The following is a 19377-nucleotide window of genomic DNA, read 5'->3' as shown; positions in this document are numbered from 1 at the left end:
CCTCAACTTCCTGGGCTTAAGTGATTCTCCCACCTCAGCCTCCTGAGCAGCTGGGACAACAGGCGCGCACCATCATGCCCAGCTAAATTTTTTTTTTTTTTTTTTGTAGAGATTGGGTCTGCCTACATTTCCCAGGTTGGTCTTGAATTCCTGAGCTGAAGCTATCCAACTGCGTCAGTCTCCCAAAGTGCTGGATAAAAGACATGAGCCATCACACTGGCTTTATTTCTTAAAATAAAAATTTTAGCCTCAATTAATAGTTGCCCCCCTAACAGTTTGGAAAACACTGTTTTAAATTGTATACATCCTTAAATTTATTTATTTATTTATTTATTTTTATTATTTTTTTTTTGAGACGGAGTCTCGCTCTGTCGCCCAGGCTGGAGTGCAGTGGCCGGATCTTAGCTCACTGCAAGCTCCACCTCCCGGGTTTACGCCATTCTCCTGCCTCAGCCTCCTGAGTAGCTGGGACCACAGGCGCCCACCACATCGCCCGGCTAGTTTTTTGTATTTTTTAGTAGAGACGGGGTTTCACCGTGTTAGCCAGGATGGTCTTGATCTTCTGACCTCGTGATCCGCCCGTCTCGGCCTCCCAAAGTGCTGGGATTACAGGCTTGAGCCACCGCGCCCGGCCTACATCCTTAAATTTAATATATTGAACTAAATTTTTAGAAAAACTCACTTCGATGACCTGAATTTTCCTCATTTTACCACAGACTAGTTAAAACTTTGTCAAGGAGTTGGAGATGAATAAACCAGATCTGGCTAAAAGAGGTCTGAGGTGAATCCTTTTGTTAGATTAAGACTCTTCTTATTAAGCAAACAATTATTCTTTAGCTTCCTTTTTAGGTTGGGATGTTCGTTCACACACTAAGCCAGTGGGAGAAGGTAGGTCAACGGTGCTTCTATAAACAGTTATACATGATGAGGCTCTCTTGACTTGTGCCACAGTAATTCTCTTCTAGTAATTTTTTAAAAGCCCTGGAGAGGAAAAAAATCCCATCTCCTCTAAGGACTGCCTTCCACAGGAAAGCAAAAAGAAGGAGAGAAGAAAAGCAGATCTGGGTACTGTGGTGATAAGGGATGTACTGGCAGGTAAAAGGAGTTCTGCTGCCGCAGAACGTAAAGGAAAGCTAATCTTTCCAGTCAGGCTTTCGGCAGGCAATAAGCCCAGATAGAGATGATTGCAGCAGTTGTTCATTTCCAGGCATGAAGAGCGCAGCTGCAGACAATCAGCAGGTAAACTGCGGTGCAGGTGGAAAGCTTTTGAGTCTCAAAGGACTGTACTCTCAGAGCCTTCACCTGAAGAAGACTTGACAGGTGGGGAACAGATTGCAACCTTACAAGGGAGACCCAGGCAGAGACTTTCATTCCCCCCATAGAACATACCATTGTGAAATTATTTTATTTATTTACTCACAATTTGTCTCCCCATGGGGGAAGACCCTATCTTGTTCACTGATATATCCCTAGCACCTAAAATAGTGACTGGCAGAAAGTCCTCGACAAATAATTATTGAATTAATGAATGGCTCACCTCTCCAAAAAAACATTTGAGTGAGAACAATGTCTTTGTGGGGGAAGGAGGTACAGGGTGCCCTAAAAGATCAGACTCATCTTGAGGCAGGGAGGGAGATGATGTGGTGGATATCATCTAGCAAGACAGGAGGGCTGAGCTCTGCCTCTGCAAGGTGGTGACTTTGGGCCAGTCTTTTCATCTCCACTTCTACCTTTAAAAAAATGAATGGATTCCTTCTACTCTACCTAATCAAAATGGAAAGCATACATGAAATCACTCTGGAAACTGAAATGCTATTCAAATGGTAAGGCAAGGTCTGGGATGCCAAAGACCCGGCTTCTAGTACCAGCTCTGCCACTTGATGATGATGACGACAATAGTAATATACTAAGAGTTACTATGTACTGACTAATTACATGCATTGTGCCTGCACTGTGCCAAACATTTTATAGTCAATTATCTCATTTTGAGTTTATCACAACCTTCTGAGGTAGGCACTGTTAATCTCATTTTACAGATGAAGAAACTGGAGCTCAGAGAGGTTTGGTAATGTGCCGAAAATCACACAGGTAGTAAATGGTAGGGCTGGGATTCAAAACCTGGTCTGACTACTCCAAAGCCTGGTGTTCTTGACCACAAAGTATGCCAGATGTCTGATCTTGGGCAAGTCACTCCTCTTTCTTTTAGGTCTGTAAAATTAAAGGGCTATACCAGATGATCTCTGCAGACCCTGCCACATCTGACATTTTGTCGTCTATTCTGATCCCCGCTCTGCTCAGATCCAACTGATGGAAACTGCCTCAATGAGGGCAGAGGGGAGTGATAATAATTCAAGGCTTTCATCTTCCTAGGTAGCGTTTCCTTTTTCAGGAGAGGAGAAAGAGATTGAAATGTTCATACTCCTATCTGTATCCTGGGACTGCTCCCTCCAGATAGCCACTCCTGGACTGCCCCTGCCTGAATCCCGTCTCGCTCAGCCCTCACAGGCAGGGGCCTGATGTCCGCGGAAGGCGCTCCCTAAACGGCCTAAGGGGAGAGCGGGGGAAGGGGATGGGCAGGGAACGGGCAGAAGTCCCTCGGCCAAAGTGGATCGGTCCAGGGGCCCGCCGCAGGCAGCCTGGGGAGGGGGAGTGCGGTTACCCCACTCGCCAATCCTGCTTTCCTGCAGCGCTTGAGCTCCATCCAGCCTCCCATCCCTCAAGCCAGTCACTTAACCTCTCCGCTCCTGTTCCCCCCTCCATAAACTGGGATCGGAATTTCTGCTTCAAGGGGCTGCAGCGATTAAGTGAGATAAATATTTGGAAAGTATCTGGTCCGCTCAATACCGTGCTCATCTTCGCGCAGCGGGGGAAAGCCAGAGGGCTAGAATTTCAGCCCCCAACCCGCGGCAGGAGACGTGCGGACAAGTGTCGGGGCCAAAAAGCCCAGAGTACAGCCGCTAGGACCCCGCAGGCACCCACTGCGCGGGGTTGACCGAGCGCGCCGAGGGCTTCGGGGCCGAGGCCGAATCACCTCAGCCGCCGCTTCCAGCCCGCGAGCGTCTCCGGGCCCCAGCCGAAGCTCTCCTGGCTCCTCACCTCTGACTCCCGCCGCTGGCTTCGGAACGCTTCGCGGCCCTTGGGCGCCGCCTGCTTCCCTTTGCCGCCGCCGTTGCCATTGCCATTGCCATTGGCGGGAGGGCCCCCGGTCGCAGGCACGGCGGGGTCCTCCATGCCGCTGGTCAGCGGCTCCCCTCAGGGTTCAGCTCGCTTTGCCCAGGGCGACCCCACAGCCGCGCGCCGGGAGCCCGGACCCGCCCCCTCCGCCGCTATTGGTTACGGCCGCTGGCCGCAACCCCGCCCCGCGAGGCGATTGGCTGCTCGACCGACCGGAGCGGGACACGAGGAGGTGGGGGTTCATTGAAGAGATTTTGGGGGATCTTTTTAGTCCTGCGGCATTGCTGGCAGCCAGAGACTCCTAGGTTAGCTACAGGCTCCACAACTTGCGAAAGCTGGGCCTTGAGCTCAGGCGGGTTATCTCTGTGCTCCTCACTCGGTGTCTCTCAGCACTCACCCCCGTCCCTGTAGAGACCTCTTCTGGAGCTCTAGTCTCCGCCTCCTGCTCCACTGCAGTCTCCGTTTCCCTGTTACCACCGACCCAGACCCCCAAATCCCGGCTCCTACACACGTCCCATATCCCGCTTAGTCGCAGAGGAGGGATGGCACCGCCAGGTGGCCAGGGACATCGCCCGAAACGAGGGACTTGCTGTCTCCGGAAGCTGAGAATTCTCAGCGTTTTTCTGAAGAGAACGCATCTCGCTCGGATCTAGGGCTTGGCTGGGAGACTGGGGGTCTAAGGGTGGGATGGGGGCGTTTTTCCGTCACTGAAATTGGTGATGCCCTCGAGGGCTGCTCCTGTCATCTGCCCGTCTCTGCTGTAGGGGGCCTCTTCCTCATGGTGTGTAAATGTTGACTGGAGAGCAAGCACCCACCCTCACTTGCTCGCCAGTCCTTTCTTTCCTTCCTCTCTCTTTTCTAAGATGCTTCCTAAGGGCTCATTGTTACTGGGAGCAAAAGAGGCTGTTTGATCTGCCCTCTCCTGAATTTAAAAAAGCAGCTTGTAGTAAATATTTAGACAGTCTGACTTGGTAAGAGAAGCCCCAAAGACGTAGGCCCAGGGGAACGGGTGGGACCAAATCGCTCTCCCTAGCCTGGTTGCTTTCGGAAGGGTCTGGGGGATTGTTGAACTGTGCTTGGTGCCAGGCACTGCAGTAGGCACTTTCCAGATATCACATCATACCTCTCCCCGACAGGGTATTTTTACGAATCCAATGTTACTGATGAGGAAACCGGCACTTGCAGATTCCTCCCTGCAGTTCCCAAGGTATCATATTCTATCTTGTCTCAGGGTCTTGCCTATGCTGTCCTCTGGAGGAGACTGTCTTCTGTTCTCCTGGTTGATTCCTTTTCTCCCTTCCCTTAAAGATTCTAGTTAGTTATCACCTCCTCCTCCTCCACAAAGCTTTCCTTTTGGCCCTCAACTCATTCAGGCTGTGTTGGTGTCAAGCCAGTTCTGCCTAGATCCAAAATCCTAACATTTTCCACGATATACCCAAAGCAAGGGGCCTAGAGGAATTAATCCACCTTCCCATATCTTAGGGACAACTCTGTCCCTTTCTGACCATCTTTCTCTCTCTCACTTTTCCTTTTGCCAGTTCATAGGTGACAGAACAAGGCAAGTTTGAGAACACTCTTTGGAGCTTTTTGGGTTTTCTCACCCTGGTCCTCAATATCTCCTTACTGTACCCACCCATCTTCCCTTTCCTCTTCCAGTCCCTCTCCTCTCCCCATCCACATATAGGCTACTTGCGAGTAAGACCAAATTTAGCTCATTTTTGTATGCCCCTAATTTATGTACGTTTAACACAGGGTTTCACAGTCTCTGTACTATTGACAATTGGGGCTGAACACTTATTGTAGGGGGCTGTCCTGTGCATTGTAGGATGCTTAGCAGAATACCTGGCCTCTCTTCACTAGATGCCAGTAAGTAGTATCCTCCCACTAGTGCGACCATCAAAAATGTCTCCAGATACTGAAAAATGTCCCTGGTGGTGGTGGTGGTGGGGGGGGGCATTTGCAGAATTGAATTGATACGAATTTCCAAGAAAGTGCCTGGCTCAAGGCCTGAACTACTTGACTTTGGAGTTTTTTCAGGGTATAATTTGTTAAACTCTTAAAAAATTACACTCAGCTTTAAAATTCACAACCCACGCCTTGCTCATCACTGCTTCAGTGTGGTAAACCTGCCACAGCACAGCCCATTGGGGTTTCTTAATAAAAAGAATTCATTATTCTATCTCTTTTCTTCCCAGTACTTCTTTTCCTTCTAAGTAGTCAGAGCCCTAAGGTTAACAGGCCCAGAACTTCATATTCTTTTGTGAGCCTAGTCAATCAGCAGGATATCAACCGTGGTAGCAGACAGGAGCGGCCAGTTTTAACGCTTTATTCCTTTTCCTGCCTACTCCTAGGGGAAAGGGCAGACTGATCTTGGGAGTAGGATAGAGGACAGCTTGCACGTCCCCTCTGGTGGCTATCTAAAGCCACTTACTAAGCCTAGAGCTCCATCTGGCTTTAATTTCAGAGAAGGAATGTGTAAAACTGGTACTATGAAGACTACGTAGAGTCAACATGAGACCTCAATCCATGATCTTTTCCACATCTCAATGCAATAGAAGACCTTTACTAAGATCAGACACCAATGTGCTCATTATAGGCCCAGACATTCAAAATTTCTAATAAGGAGGAAGATATCTGGAAACGACTGGAAGATGCAACAAGAAATCACAGAGTAACTGAAAACTTTGAAATTATAGGCCATGGAATTGGCACACATTCAATTTATTTTAGCTTATTTGTCAACAAAGGCATGTTAGCCATCAATACCATTCACCACAGAGGCACCCATACCTGGGAGCTAGTCAAGGCTGGTCTTTCCACCTTGCAGAGATGACTCCAATGCTGTTATTTTTATATTTGACTTTATTAAAAAACCTGCATTACCAATTTCCCTTGTCCCAAAACTCAGGCTGCCAGCAGAGGGTTGGAGGTATAAATAGGTATAGTTACAATAATCACATATACCCTTTTCCCCATATAAGCACTCCACTTTAATCCACAGAGGTCAGATACTTCACTAAATGGATAGTACCTAGCACTGAGAAAGCTTAATAAGATGCAGGAAGTTTTAAAGTACTTGCTTTTTGAGGCTACCAGGCAGTTACGATAATTTAGTAAAAAAAGGATAGAACACCCTCCTCTCTCCATAAAGGGCACCTATGGGTGTAATGATGCAACGGAGGTTGTAGGGCTCTAGACTGAGACAAGGAATTATGTGTATGCAGTCAGCAGTGTGCGCCAGGCTCTGTAAATAAGCAGCACTTTTTATACATCAGTTCATTAAATTCTTACCCTAGGAGATAAGCAGCATCCATTTCACAGGCAAGAAAATCAAGGCTGTGAGTGGTTATGTAATTTGGCTAAGTTACGTAACTTGTAAATGGCAGAGCTGGGATTCAAACCCAAGCTAGCCTGTTTCAAAGTTCAAGTTATTTTCCACAATACTGTGAGGTGGAGAAACTTGTGCAGCAGTGGACAGCTTGGGCTTACCCTGTGATTCTGAAATGAAGACCCAGGCACCCAAGGTTCCATCCTTCACAAATGAGGAGTCAAGCCCTGTCGCAGGGGAGCAAATCCTTTCAGCTGCCTCACTGGCTTTACTGCTAGCTGCTGCATTCTCCTCCTAACTGGAATGGCACTAATTTTGAGGATTACCGACTGCCCAGACTATTCTAGTCCTGTGGCCCTTAATCTAAATAATCAGAAGCCAAACTGGCAGAAGATTCTGCTATGGAAAGAAAACATCTTGCATACAGGATGCAGAACTAGTTTAGGTTGTCAGCTAAAGAAGGTGGCTATCAGAAAGCTACCCAAAGATGGTTACCCTACTGGCAGTTGAGAAAGAATAGGCAATTGGATTCATCCTTTGGTTGATTATGTCAGGCAACTTGATTTAGAGACAAATCTCTGCCTGATGCACTTCTTTCTTCCCTTTGGCTGGATATAATCAGGTCCTAGTTATCAGGGTCTTTTGGTCCCAAACTAGGGGATGCTGATTTCCTGCGCTTTTCAACTAAAAGGGAATCAGGGACCTAGAACTATGGTTTAGTTTCTCTGCCTTAAGCCTACAGTCCTCAACTCCCCAGGGTGGTGGTTCTGAGAAGGCAGGTTCTTTACACACACAGCCAGGATGCACGTGTGTGCTGGCAGGTAGGAGGGGAACAGCATATTTATTAACAAAGCTAAGGTCATTCAAACATGCCCATTGGTAATATTTTCACATCCTTGCCCTACAGCAGGATCTCTAGTTTGTTGCCCAGAGATCTCGCTCATCTCTGAATTCCTACTTCACAGAAACAAGAAATACCCTTAAGAGTCCATGTTAAGAATATTTTATTTGTTTTTTGAGATTACATAGTCATTATTGCTGATCTAATACAATCACTTAGACATAAAGATTTCCAAGAACTTCTCAGAAATGATGATCCTTAGAAGTTTTATTCCTTTCAGTAAGATGACAGAACTAGATGATTACGTATATATATAGAGATATATATATGTGTATATATATAGTTTAGAACCTGTCCACATATAATTTGCTGGTGTTGCCTATTTTCCTTCCATAATTTTCCTTTATTGAGAAAGCTTAATGCAACAATGCATTTTGATTCCTTTTTTAAAAACCATGGCAAAGTTAATTTTGAGAAAACCACAGGAGCAACAATATCAGATCTGTTCAGAGAAAAGCGAAGCAGCAAAAAAGCTTTGCAAGAGTATGTGGCCGTGGGGAGCCGTGCTCATATGGGCAAGTAGGATAGGGAGGGAGGAGAGCAGAGGGAAGGTAGAGTAGATATATTTTTTTTTTCTTTGTTTAAATGAAAAAAAGAAAACTGAATATCTCCATTAAGAAGGCAAAAAAGTGCCAGGCACGGTAGCACACACCTGTGGTTCCAGCTACTCCGGAAGCTGAGGCAGGAGGATTGCTTGAGCCCAGGATTTTGAGACTAGCCTGGGCAACATAGTGAAACCCTGTCTCTAAGGGGGAAAAGAAAAGAAGGCGGCAAAATATTAGCACAGATTCATTGTAGAGAAAATGGTATGTATCCTCACAGACTGGAGCCACATACAAAGAAATAATTAGCCTTCTTTCCCATGCTTCCAGATAACAAGGATGCATCTAAGGTAAGAGATTGGAGGAAAGAAGACACATTGCTCTGATTCTAAGGGTAGAGGGAATAATGACCGATTTCAACCCTAAGATAGAACCCAAATACTTGGGAGGCTTGTGGTTCTTTCTTCTTAATGTTGATGGCACAGTGTTCCTACAAAGAAGAGAGGTCATCTGAAACTCAGAGGCAAATAACTCATCATGGGCAGCAACACTGGCAACCTAACTCAGAAGCCCAGTGTGGCTCCTTTTTTATTTGGAGTGGGTCTCTTCACTATAGCAAGGCAGAATGTACTCCTTAAGTGCCAGCACACAGTAAGCTCCAGAGAGCAAGGCTTTGCTGAGAAACAGCAGGTTATGATTTTTGGTCTAAGAATACAATAGGCTAGAGACCATATATCTGCCAAATGGAATCTGCTCTGGATATAAGATAAGGTACAAAGATCTGAATCTCTTGCTAAAGGGACCCAATTAATACAAAAATCAGGACTAGGTAGGCAAAAGGAAGAACTGAATGTCTTAGTGGGATTTTTAGCATTTATGATCTTCCTTATAAAAAAGAATATAACCAGTACTTGCTGAGACATATGGCCTCTGAAGAACTGTAGTCTGTGGGCTGAACCTGTATACTATTTAATGAGGCAAATAGTCATTTACCAAAGTTCCACTTCCTACTTCCAAAAGTAAGGTCACTTTCAGACTAGCTCTGAGAGTGTATGTGAAGACCAAGAGAAGTTGGTGAGGGTGGAGGTAGAAGGGAATCAGGATGGGAAGGTTATAGTGGTCATGGGTGGTCTGGTGTTTCCTTGAGCCACCTTGGTCTTGAGACTTTGAGGCAGATCAGCGTAGGAAAAAAGTGGGAAACAAACAAACCTGAGAGTGTTAGATAGGATCGATAAGGGGAAGAGGCTTATTTAATTCAAGTTTCCTAGGGCCATTCCAGACTAACTCTTAGAACCAATCTGGTCCCAATGAAACCCTTGAGACCAACGGATCAGTCTCCAAAAGGAATCCAATTTTTTGGGTGGGACATAAAATGTCACGCTGCCCACAACACATTACTAATTCTTTTTGTAGCACTGGAGTTATTCAAGAAACTGCCTCTGAAATACAGAATCCTCAAATGGAAGAGTTATAAAAGATATGCCAGCACAGAAGACCACAGATCAGATTGCAGATCTCAGTTTCGTCCATGGCAATTGTCAAAGGAATGAATGTCTGACGAGGTTCAAACTAGTCAAATTAGCTTTGATAATCTGGGTACAGTTTACAATTTCATCTCTGTATCCCTCAGCCAGTCAAGCTGCAATGACCTCCCTGGGAAACAAATAAATATACTCTGCTTCGTTAGGGTATCAAGCTCTGAATCTGAAAGACCAGTCCCATTTCCAAAGCCTATACCCCTAAGTCCCTGGAAAAGTATGCCTTTCCCTACTCAGTTTCAGACGTAGCTTTAGGCAATAGCAGGAAGTTTCAGGAAGCAGTGCTTCACAACAAGCTCTCCTTTTCTGAGATAGTATCAATCTGGAGGGGCTTCCTTGGAAAATATCCAATTAAATGACAAGGAAGTAAAACTATGGGTCCCAGTGGAGCTGGCCCCACTTCCTGAGCAGAGGTTGGCTGGATTAGAAAGACAGTAAAACAAATGTCTAACAAATACCAAAACTGTGGAGGAAATAATGGAGGCACATCCCTCTTGCAACCAGCAAGTGTTAAAATGGACATAAATATTCAAGGAGAAGAAAGGAGTCCTGGGTAAGAAAGGAGACCCCTGGTAGGCACAGCACAGCTGAGTTCTTGATGTAGCTTGGCAAAGCCATAAATAACACTCCTTCCTTATTAGCCTTTATATAAAGAAGGCAGTGATAGTGATGGTCAAGACTGGGAATCCAATCTTGCCTGAAACACTGGCCATGTTAATTCCCAACGGCCTCACCTGGGGAAGGGCCAAAGCTGAGAAAAGCAGGTGCTGAAAATTTATTCCAGAAAACTCCAGGGAATGGGGAGTATGGAATCTCTGGACTAACTCGTGAGCCTGGACAAGAGGAAAAATGGCCACTGCTGAGGATTCAGTCAATGGGGAATGATGCAAATGATGCACTGGGAGCAGTGACCCCATTTCTTTCCTTCCTCAGCCCGTCCTCTGTGGCTCTCATGGCCCTCAGGGCAGTAACCACTCTGGGCCAATGCTACAGGCACAGGATTCTTGATTTTAATAAATAAATAACCTAACACACAGGGTGAGCACGGCAGGCAGCTTTGATTGGAGAAGCAGCTTGCTGAATTCTTTCTTGTATAGTAGTGGAGAAAAGGCTTGGAGTTCTATTCCTTAAAACTTCTGGTTTGAGTTACAGGAACTTAATACCTGGAGGGAAAAAGAAAGATGAGACTGTGATGTTATCAGCTAATGGGGATGCTGGGACATGAAGAGCCTGCCTAAAGGTGTAACAGGAGGCAGAGACTTTCCTAGAGTGTACAGTGACAGGAGATAACTGTGTCTCCTTTTCACATCATTGAAAAAGGCCAGTATTTCTCCACAGAGAGATAAAAATCATGGCAACAAGATGAAATGGGGAAAGGAATTAAGGAAGGGGAACTTTATTTAATGAGGCAAATAGCCACTTACCCAAACTCCACCTCTCTGTCTCCAAAAGGCAAATTCAGGAAGGGGAACACTATTTAAGGCCTTGAAGAGTCTTTTGAGGGTGGCAGTGAGGGGAAGTGGGTTCATTTTTCTGAGTTCATGTAAGCGTATGTGGTTGGGGATGCAAAGACCAATTCCAGTGCAGGAAGCTCATCACTGCCCAGGTGTCCCTGATTTCTGGGGAGCCCAAGGCACCTGTAGTAATTGGGCTTGAAGGGCCCATTCTTGTTGAGTCCCAGATACTTGGCCTGTTCATCTGTCAGCTCTGTCAAGTGGGCATCAAAGGTAGGCAGGTGTAGGCTGGCCACATACTCATCTGGAACAGACCACAGAAGCCCTGGTATAAGCATTCATGCCTTTTATCTGATGGCTGTTGTCCCCAAGCTAGGCCTCAAAAAGTTCAAAGACACCTTCTAATTCCTGGAGCTGAATGAAAAATGTTCAACCTTTGCTCACTAGTCCTCAATTCTAAGGAACAGCTGCCTTCAGCTTCAAGCCTAATGCTTTCCAAAGCCTTAACAATTTATCCTTACTAACTCTTTCAGCTTTGAACCCTGCCTTCCAGAAAAGTACGGGAGAGATGAAAGAAACAACAGGCATCAAAATTTAAAAGACGCAACAGGATAATATGGGAACTAAATAATGGGAAGCTCCAACTTTAGTTTTGCCTTGGAGTCCATAAATTGGGTCATTTAAAACAATTAATGCCTGGGGAAACTTGAATGGAAAAACTAAGAAGGATATTCTCACAGGATAAATGGGATAAATGAACTGTTCGCTTTGCTTTTAGTACTCTTAATTCTTACGGGTTTCTGTTCACATTCTATTATCTGACTACATAGTACTTATTCATAATCTTATGTCATTTCCTGTGTATTTGTTTGGTCTCCCAACTTCATTACATATTCCATCAGAATATGGACTGTGCTGTTGCTTTTATATTCTTCTAAAGCGTCTACTAAAGGGAAAATATATCAACTTTTAACAGTTGTTATATACCTAGTGCTAAGGCAAAACAAAACCAGAAGCTGATTTATTACCTGATCTTTGCCTGAGGAGTTTATAAACACACTGTATCAGTTCAGGTGCTTGAGGCAGGCTCTTTAAAAATTTAAGACAGGTTAATGTTTCTCTTATACAAAACACCCACATAACTGAATAGCTCCTATTCCACATCTCTCCTTTGGCCTGAAGTATTGGGATTGGTGTTGGAAAGCATAGTAAGAAAGTCTTGTGTCATCTGAGAAAAGGCTGGTAGGGGCTATTTGGCAGTCTAGAATTGGAGTAAGTCAGATGTCACAAGGTAGGAGATAATTCTTCTCTTTTAAGGGAAGATTTTTTTTTTCTTTGAGATTCGCACATAAAGATACTTTAAGAGAAAAAAAATCCTTAAAATTCACAGGCAGGTAAAATAAATCACAGCAAAATGTCACCACTTTGCTAGGGCAACACATGTCGAAAATGGGATAAATCAACTGGGAATGGGACCTAGCAATCCTAACTCCTACTTTACAAAATGAAGGTACCTTTTCCCCTCCATACTTAAGTAAGCTAAGTCCCCCAAAATTCCTTTAGCCTCAGACTCTGAACTACTTTGGTAAGGATGGAGATGGAAGAGTAAATACTTACCCATTTTCTTGGGCAACAGGTAGACATCCTGCTTATAGCGACCCTCAGGAGCATTATAAAGCTCTATCAAGGCAAGAGCCTAGAAAAGCAGAGAGATGGATGCTGATGTGCCATTCATGGCAATCTACCCAAGAAAGTGAAACCTGGTAGGTCTGAGAACCCTCTCCAGACTACTGCTGTCCCACTCTGGAAGCCTTACCTGAGTAGTAGCAGTGATTGAGAGCACAAATGTAGGCACTGTGGAGCAGCTTAGGTTCAGCAGGCGGCCCTAGTGATCAAAGATGAAGACACAAATGGATTAGGACAAAGTTGTTGGCCTTTGAGAAGTGAGGGAAGAGAAGCATGACCGCCATTTTCCAAACACTTCCCGACTAACACTGCTGGAAAAAAAGCAGCTGTTTAATATATAAGAACTAACTGACTGACATTTAAATGAAACCACTAAAATTCTGGAAAATCTGATGAAACTAATAGCTAAAAGATTTCTGGAATTATTTGAAAAGGAATATAGATGGTCATATGACACTGAGGCTTATGCCAAATATCAGTATATTTCTCTTTAATTTTCCACTCTCTACAGCAAAATATCCTCCTTCTGAGGATCGGCATTCCTTTGACAGACTGTCTTGAAATAAATGATCAGTCAAATCCAGGGACAATCTCTCCAGGTTGTGAGGGGAGATATCTTTGGACTTAGGAAGCTGTGATGATTGATTGATTTATTAGATTGAGTCTCCCTCTGTTGCCCAGGCTGGAGTTCAGTGGCATGATCTTGATTCACTGTAACCTCTGCCTCCTGGGTTCAAACGATTCTCCTGCCTCAGCCTCCAGAGTAGCTGGGATCACAGGCGTGCACCACCATACCCAGCTAACTTTTGTATTTTTTATTTTATTTATTTATTTTTTTTAGTAGAGACGGGGTTTCACCATAGCGGTGATGATTTTTGTGCTTCTCCTTCAGTTTGGTTCTCCTGAATTCAAAGACAGCCTTGTCAGCCTTGCATTTTGAGTTGGTGATTCAGATAGCAGAGGAACTAGAAACTGCCCCCAATGCCACCCTTTCCTATTTTGTTTCCTATGAAGCCTGACCACCTTTTTGCTCAACCATGTAGCACAAAACACCCATGGTACTTGCTTTTGTCACCAAAATTACCAGGTGGGGACCTCCTAGGGCAGCTAGAAATAAGTCATCAAGTCAGCAGACTGATATCAAAGCTATTAATGCAAATTTAGCAATCTGCCCATCTCCTCCTCATATACACTTCTTCCTTGTGAAGAAATAGTGCAGTCCCTTTACGAATGCCCTAAAGTATCTGAGAAGATGAGATAAAGTGAGGAAAACATGAAGAGAACAGTAAGGACACTAAAAACCCCTAACTTATGGGCCCCTAGATAAAGACCATGTATCTTTTACATTTTCATATTTAGGTTCTTTAATATAAGAAAAGAAAGAAAAAAGACTGAAAGTCAAAATTGAGAAAAGTATTATTATCCTCCTTGTTATTTTGGTATCTTCTCTGAAGAAGAGAAAGCTTCAAGGTAAGAATAGAAGGCATCATTATAGCTGTCAGGAATCCAGGACTAGGGAGGAGGAGCTTTTAAGAAAGGAAAAGGGGTCAAACATTGACATGGAAGCCAAGTAAAATGAAAGTCAATAGTGTCAATGTGAGCTAGGAGATAGGATGAGGAAATATCAATTGAGCAATTGATATCTAGGTAGGTACCTACTACACATCTGGCTCAATTCAAGGGAATGGACATTCAAAAACAGGGAATCTATCAGTAAAAACATACATTCCCAGAGCTTGCCTAAGATAGTCCTGGTTACAGTCGGGAATATCTACTTTGTGCTTACTGATTAAAGCATCCCACAAATGACATTATCTCTTTGCACACATCACTTAAAGTGGCACTGGTTCTATCTGTGAATTCCTTCTACAGTAATAATCATTATCTGACTCAACCTGTGGATTGACATGGAGAGACGGGATAATTGGTGAAAAGTGGGGAACCAAAATAGTTTCTTAATTGCAGAATGAAAAGATCTTTCACAATTAGAAGTAAAATCCACTGGGAAAGTAGTCAAACTTGTGCTTAACAGAGGAGTTGAAAGTATGCGAGAACATGAGGAGGAGGGGACCTGGGTACTGCAGTCTCTCCTGTTGTGGGGGAGTATTTTTTGCCAGTCTCAGCCTTACCTCTGCCAGCAGTACTATCCTCTTGCCATCAGGCCATATCACATGGTCAACTTGAGATCTCACTCGCTCCCAGGTCAGCTCTGGTGTCCGCAGACTCGCCTGGAACACATACAGCAAGAACAGCATTAGCCATAGCAAGCCCCACTGTGGGGACAGAAAGATGTTGAAGGGAGCCATTTCAAATAGCAGGTTGAAAGGAGCAACCAACATGCCAGATGGAGAATACCTGTCCTGTGTTTGTTAGGACTGTTCCATTTCAGGGAATTTAATCTGAGGCCCAGCCAGGGAGGGATCACTCAGGATGTCATTCCACAACATACACTGTGTGCCCACTCTCACAGTAAAAGGTGCTATGGGAAATACAAAAGAAACCAAAGACATGGTTTCTGCCTTCAAAAAGCTTCTACTTTAGCTGAGGACACAAAACAATACATATGTGAGAGGAAAAAATGCCCTTAAAGTACTTACAAAGCAACATGCAAACAAGTGCAAATTAATACAGTGCAAACTGAATATATAAGTGCTGAAGAAACACAGAAAAAAAAGGAAGAACACAGCTGAGTGGGTTTAGTAAGAGGCCAAATGTCCTCAACATAGCATGCTGGGGCCCAAGGTTCTGCCCTCATATCCCAAGGTCCCAGGTTCCACCTTTTCAATGATGGTGGTCCACCCTAGTTACAGAAGCTTTGTGACCTAAGTGCAAATGTGAGGTAGCCTTTAAAGAAATGCTTAATGGTAGAGTAAAGCTCCCAATGGCTCACCCTCCTTCCATTTCTGTATATTGTATATTCAGAGAAAATGAGAAAAAAATGTTATTTTTTTTTTTAACAGCAACAATCAAATAACAGCCACGGGGTGTAGACTTAAGACAACACCTTCTTTCTTCCAATAGGCAATGCCTAAAATAGAAAGTGAGTTCATATTCTAAAACTACCCATTGGCTCATTTGATAAAATTAAGGAGTCCTGCCAAATAGTTTTCAGACAAATAGAGAAATGCTTTTAGTTATACAATAATGATTTATTTACAGGGTACATACCATATTCTAGGCATTGTAGTAAAGAGCATGAATATAGATAAGACTGTAGATTCCTTTACTGGGCTGTGAACCATTTATGGACAAAGACAATATCTTCTTTTCATTTTTGTATTTCAAGGTCTATTTAAGCAAACAATGGTATGCTAAGCTAAAGTTTAGAAATTCATGGTTCCTATCCATGAGGAAGTACCAATGTAGTGGAAAAGACATATACAATTATATTTCAGTGCATTCAGAACTATATTAATGGTGTGGACCATTTCTTTATTAGGTAGATGGGAAACACATATAATTTCTTGAAATGTCAAGTTTCATAAATTGGTTCAACCTTTCTAGAGGGCAATTTGGCAGCAGCTAGCAAAATTTTATATGTACCTAATCTTTGACCAATCAGTTTCACTTTTTTAGGTCACGATCCTATAAAAATACTTTCTCAAGTTCAGAAATATAAGTGCCCAAGAATGTTCAATCCAGCCTTATTTATAATAGTGAAAAATGTAAACAAACAAGGGAATGGTTAAGTAAATCAGGGTAGTTCCATATAGTGGAATATTATACAACTCTTTTTAAAAAAGTACTACAGCAAGAAGCTCCAAAAAAAAGATAGACATATATGTGTTAACATGAAAACCATTCACTATTCTTTTCTTGTTTTTTTTTGAGATGGAGTCTCACCCTGTCACCCAGGCTGGAGTGCAATGGCATGATCTTGGCTCACTGCAACCTCTGCCTCCTGGGTTCAAGCTATTCTCCTGCCTTAGCCTCCCAAATAGCTGGGATTATAGGCACACGCCATCATGTCCGGCTAATTTTTTTTTTTTTTTGAGACGGAGTCTTGCTCTGTTGCCCAGGCTGGAGTGCAGTGGCCGGATCTCAGCTCACTGCAAGCTCCACCTCCCAGGTTTAGGCCATTCTCCTGCCTCAGCCTCCTGAGTAGCTGGGACCCAGGCGCCCGCCACCTCACCCGGCTAGTTTTTTGTAATTTTTAGTAGAGATGGGGTTTCACCGGGTTAGCCAGGATGGTCTCGATCTTCTGACCTCGTGATCCGCCCGTCTCGGCCTCCCGAAGTGCTGGGATTACAGGCTTGAGCCACTGCGCCTGGCCATGTCTGGCTAATTTTTGTATTTAGTAGAGACGGGGTTTCGCCATGTTGGCCAGTCTGGTCTCGAACCCCTGACTTCAAGTGATCTGCCTGCCTCGGCCTCCCAAAGGGCTAGGATTACAGGCGTGAGCCACTATGCCCAGCCCACTCACTATTAAGTGAAAAAAATCAAGTTGCAGAACAATATAGTGTAATATCAATTATGGAAGTTTTTTGCTTATTTTAAGCATATTTATAGTGTTTGCATTTTTAAACTAAGCAAGTATTACTTTAAAATTGGAATTTTAAAAAATAAATGTTATAAATAAATACTGTAAATATAAGGGTTAAAAAGAAGCGAAAGGCACAGTGGTTCACGCCTATAATCCCAACATTTTGGGAGGCCAAGGTGGGAAGATCCCTTGAGCCCAGGAGTTCAACATCAGCTTGGGCAACATAGTGAGACCTTGTCTCTACAAAAAACAAAAAACAAAAAACAAACCAAAAAAACAGAATTAGCTGGGCATGTTGGCGTGTGCCTGCAATGTCAGCTACTCGGGAGGCTGAGGTGGGAGGAATGCTTGAGCCTGGTAAGTTGAGTCTGCAGTGAGCTGAGATTGCGCCACTGTATTCTAGTCTGGGCGGTAACAGAGTGAGACCCTGTCTCAAAAAAAAAAAAAGAATTTAAGCAAACAGACCATTTTGAGAAGTTAAGGAAATACGAAGTAGAATCCATTAGCCTTTAGAGCTTAGTACCATGGAGGGTAATAACCACAAAGAGTCAAAAGATACTCTTGGTGACAATGGCAGTTTTTATTGAGATGACGGGAGTTTTAAGTATTTCAGGTTCTTAGTATTTCACACCCCTAATCTCCCAGAGGCCAAGCAATCTTGGTGATTAGGAGTAAAGAGCTAAACCCATCTTAGGAAGTATTCCTTGGGAAGAAAGATAAGGCAGAATCAAGGAAAGGACACTTCTTATGAACATAAGAAAATAACCAATGCTTAGTAGAGGCAGTTTACTAGAGCACTGGAATGGCTATGCTGTAGGTGAAAGTCTGACAGTAAGTTTAAAAAGGGCTTTGAAGAGAAACTTGGTTAACTTATCTCTATCACTGTCCAGGAAGCTCCAATAACCTGCCTATTAAGGCCTAGTCAGCAGTCATATTCCTCAAGAGCAGAAGGGTTTCCTATCTTATGGCTGGCACAGCTTGACAGAATCTCTCAAAAACATCCAGTTGTCTTTGCTGTGGAACTATAATCACTAAACAACCTACCAGGAAAAGGGATTCCTGTGCAGACTACATTCCCAAACCAGGTGTACATCCCACCATAAACTGGCCACTCATTATGCTTGCACAAATTGGTCTCACATAATTCTAAACAGTGCACATCTGTTTTTTGTTTTGTTTTGTTTTGTTTTTTTCAGGGAGAACAACTGTGGTTCTAGTCCTGTAAAGCACAAAGTCTCAGGTTAAATCATTCTTTGGCTGGAAAAAATGTTTAAAGCCTATGTACTTAATGGTTTGACCACCTGAATTGTGAAGCTTACAATTACACAGGCCTTCTATGTGATGCACGTGGGTAAGCAGGTCTGCTTTGTTTTGAGACGGAGTCTCACTTCTGTCGCCCAGGCTGGAGTGCAGTGGCGCTATCACGGCTCACTGCAACCTCCGCCTCCCGGGTTCAAGTGATTCTCCTGCCTCAGCCTCCTGAGTAGCTGGGACTACAGGTACACGCCACGACGCCTGGCTAATTTTTGTATTTTTAGTAGAGATGGCATTTCACCATGTTGGTTAGGCTGGTCTCAAACTCCTGACCTCATGATCCACCCGCCCGGGCCTCCCAAAGTGCTGGGATTCTAGGTGTGAGCCACCACACCTGGCTGCAGGTCTGCTTTTAAGAGAAAGCAAACATATAAAAGAAAGATATGGCCAAAAGGCAGTGAAGAACACAATCCCTATTCCCAGGTCCTTCAATATTCACAGCATTCATATTTCTCAGAAAAAATGCAGCTTTCTAAATGATCAACTCTTCTGATGAGCTGCTCCTTCCTAAATATGCAGCAGGCAACATCTAAAGGTTAGGTAAAACTATGAATTCCTACCAAAAAAGGAAAAAAAAAACTCTTCAAAAATTTTGATTACTAAAAATATCTGGATACTTACCAAATCATTCTCCTACAGTTTCACTTAGCTGACTGGTAATGATTTCCCTCTTTTTCTCACACTGTGCATCCAATCCATTTAGCAAATTCCATTAGTCACAACCTATCACTTCTTATCACCTCTAATACTTGCCCATGTAATCCAAGCCACCACTTTCTACAGTCAGAAATACTGAAAGAACCTGCTGTTATCCCTATCATTAGTCAAGCTCCAGAATGTTTTCTTTATACAAAAGCCAGAGTAATTTTCTTTTTAGAGACAGGATGTTACCATGTTGCCCAGGTTGACTTCTAACTTCCAGGCTCAACCAATCCTCCCACCTCAGCCTCCTCAATA

At 43.8% G+C, this 19377-nt stretch overlaps 2 protein-coding genes across 5 annotated transcripts in view; both read right to left on the bottom strand.

Moving 5' to 3' along the window:
- STRIP2 (striatin interacting protein 2) overlaps positions 1 to 3307 on the bottom strand; it is a 57304-nt gene extending 53997 nt beyond the window's left edge. Inside the window, exon 1 of the mRNA XM_011939634.1 lies at positions 3097 to 3307. Within this exon, the coding sequence (XP_011795024.1) occupies positions 3097 to 3231 (135 nt within the window). The 5' untranslated portion in view covers positions 3232 to 3307. The remainder of the gene's footprint in view (positions 1 to 3096) is intronic.
- Positions 3308 to 7489: 4182 nt separating this feature from the next.
- The window catches only part of AHCYL2 (adenosylhomocysteinase-like 2), a 229582-nt gene continuing 217694 nt past the window's right edge, over positions 7490 to 19377 (bottom strand). For all 4 annotated transcript variants that reach the window (XM_011939580.1, XM_011939581.1, XM_011939583.1 and 1 more), the window contains exons 13-17: positions 14753 to 14851; positions 12754 to 12822; positions 12555 to 12633; positions 11121 to 11241; positions 7490 to 10646 (exon numbers count right to left, since the gene is read on the bottom strand). In XM_011939580.1, coding sequence (XP_011794970.1) covers positions 10640 to 10646; positions 11121 to 11241; positions 12555 to 12633; positions 12754 to 12822; positions 14753 to 14851 — 375 coding nt within the window. In that variant the 3' untranslated portion in view covers positions 7490 to 10639. The remainder of the gene's footprint in view (positions 10647 to 11120; positions 11242 to 12554; positions 12634 to 12753; positions 12823 to 14752; positions 14852 to 19377) is intronic.

Source organism: Colobus angolensis, unplaced genomic scaffold, assembly GCF_000951035.1.
Source record: "Colobus angolensis palliatus isolate OR3802 unplaced genomic scaffold, Cang.pa_1.0 Scaffold182, whole genome shotgun sequence".
Lineage (NCBI taxonomy): Eukaryota > Metazoa > Chordata > Mammalia > Primates > Cercopithecidae > Colobus > Colobus angolensis.
Note: the sequence above shows the minus strand (reverse complement) of the source record. Positions and strands in the feature narration are given on the sequence as shown.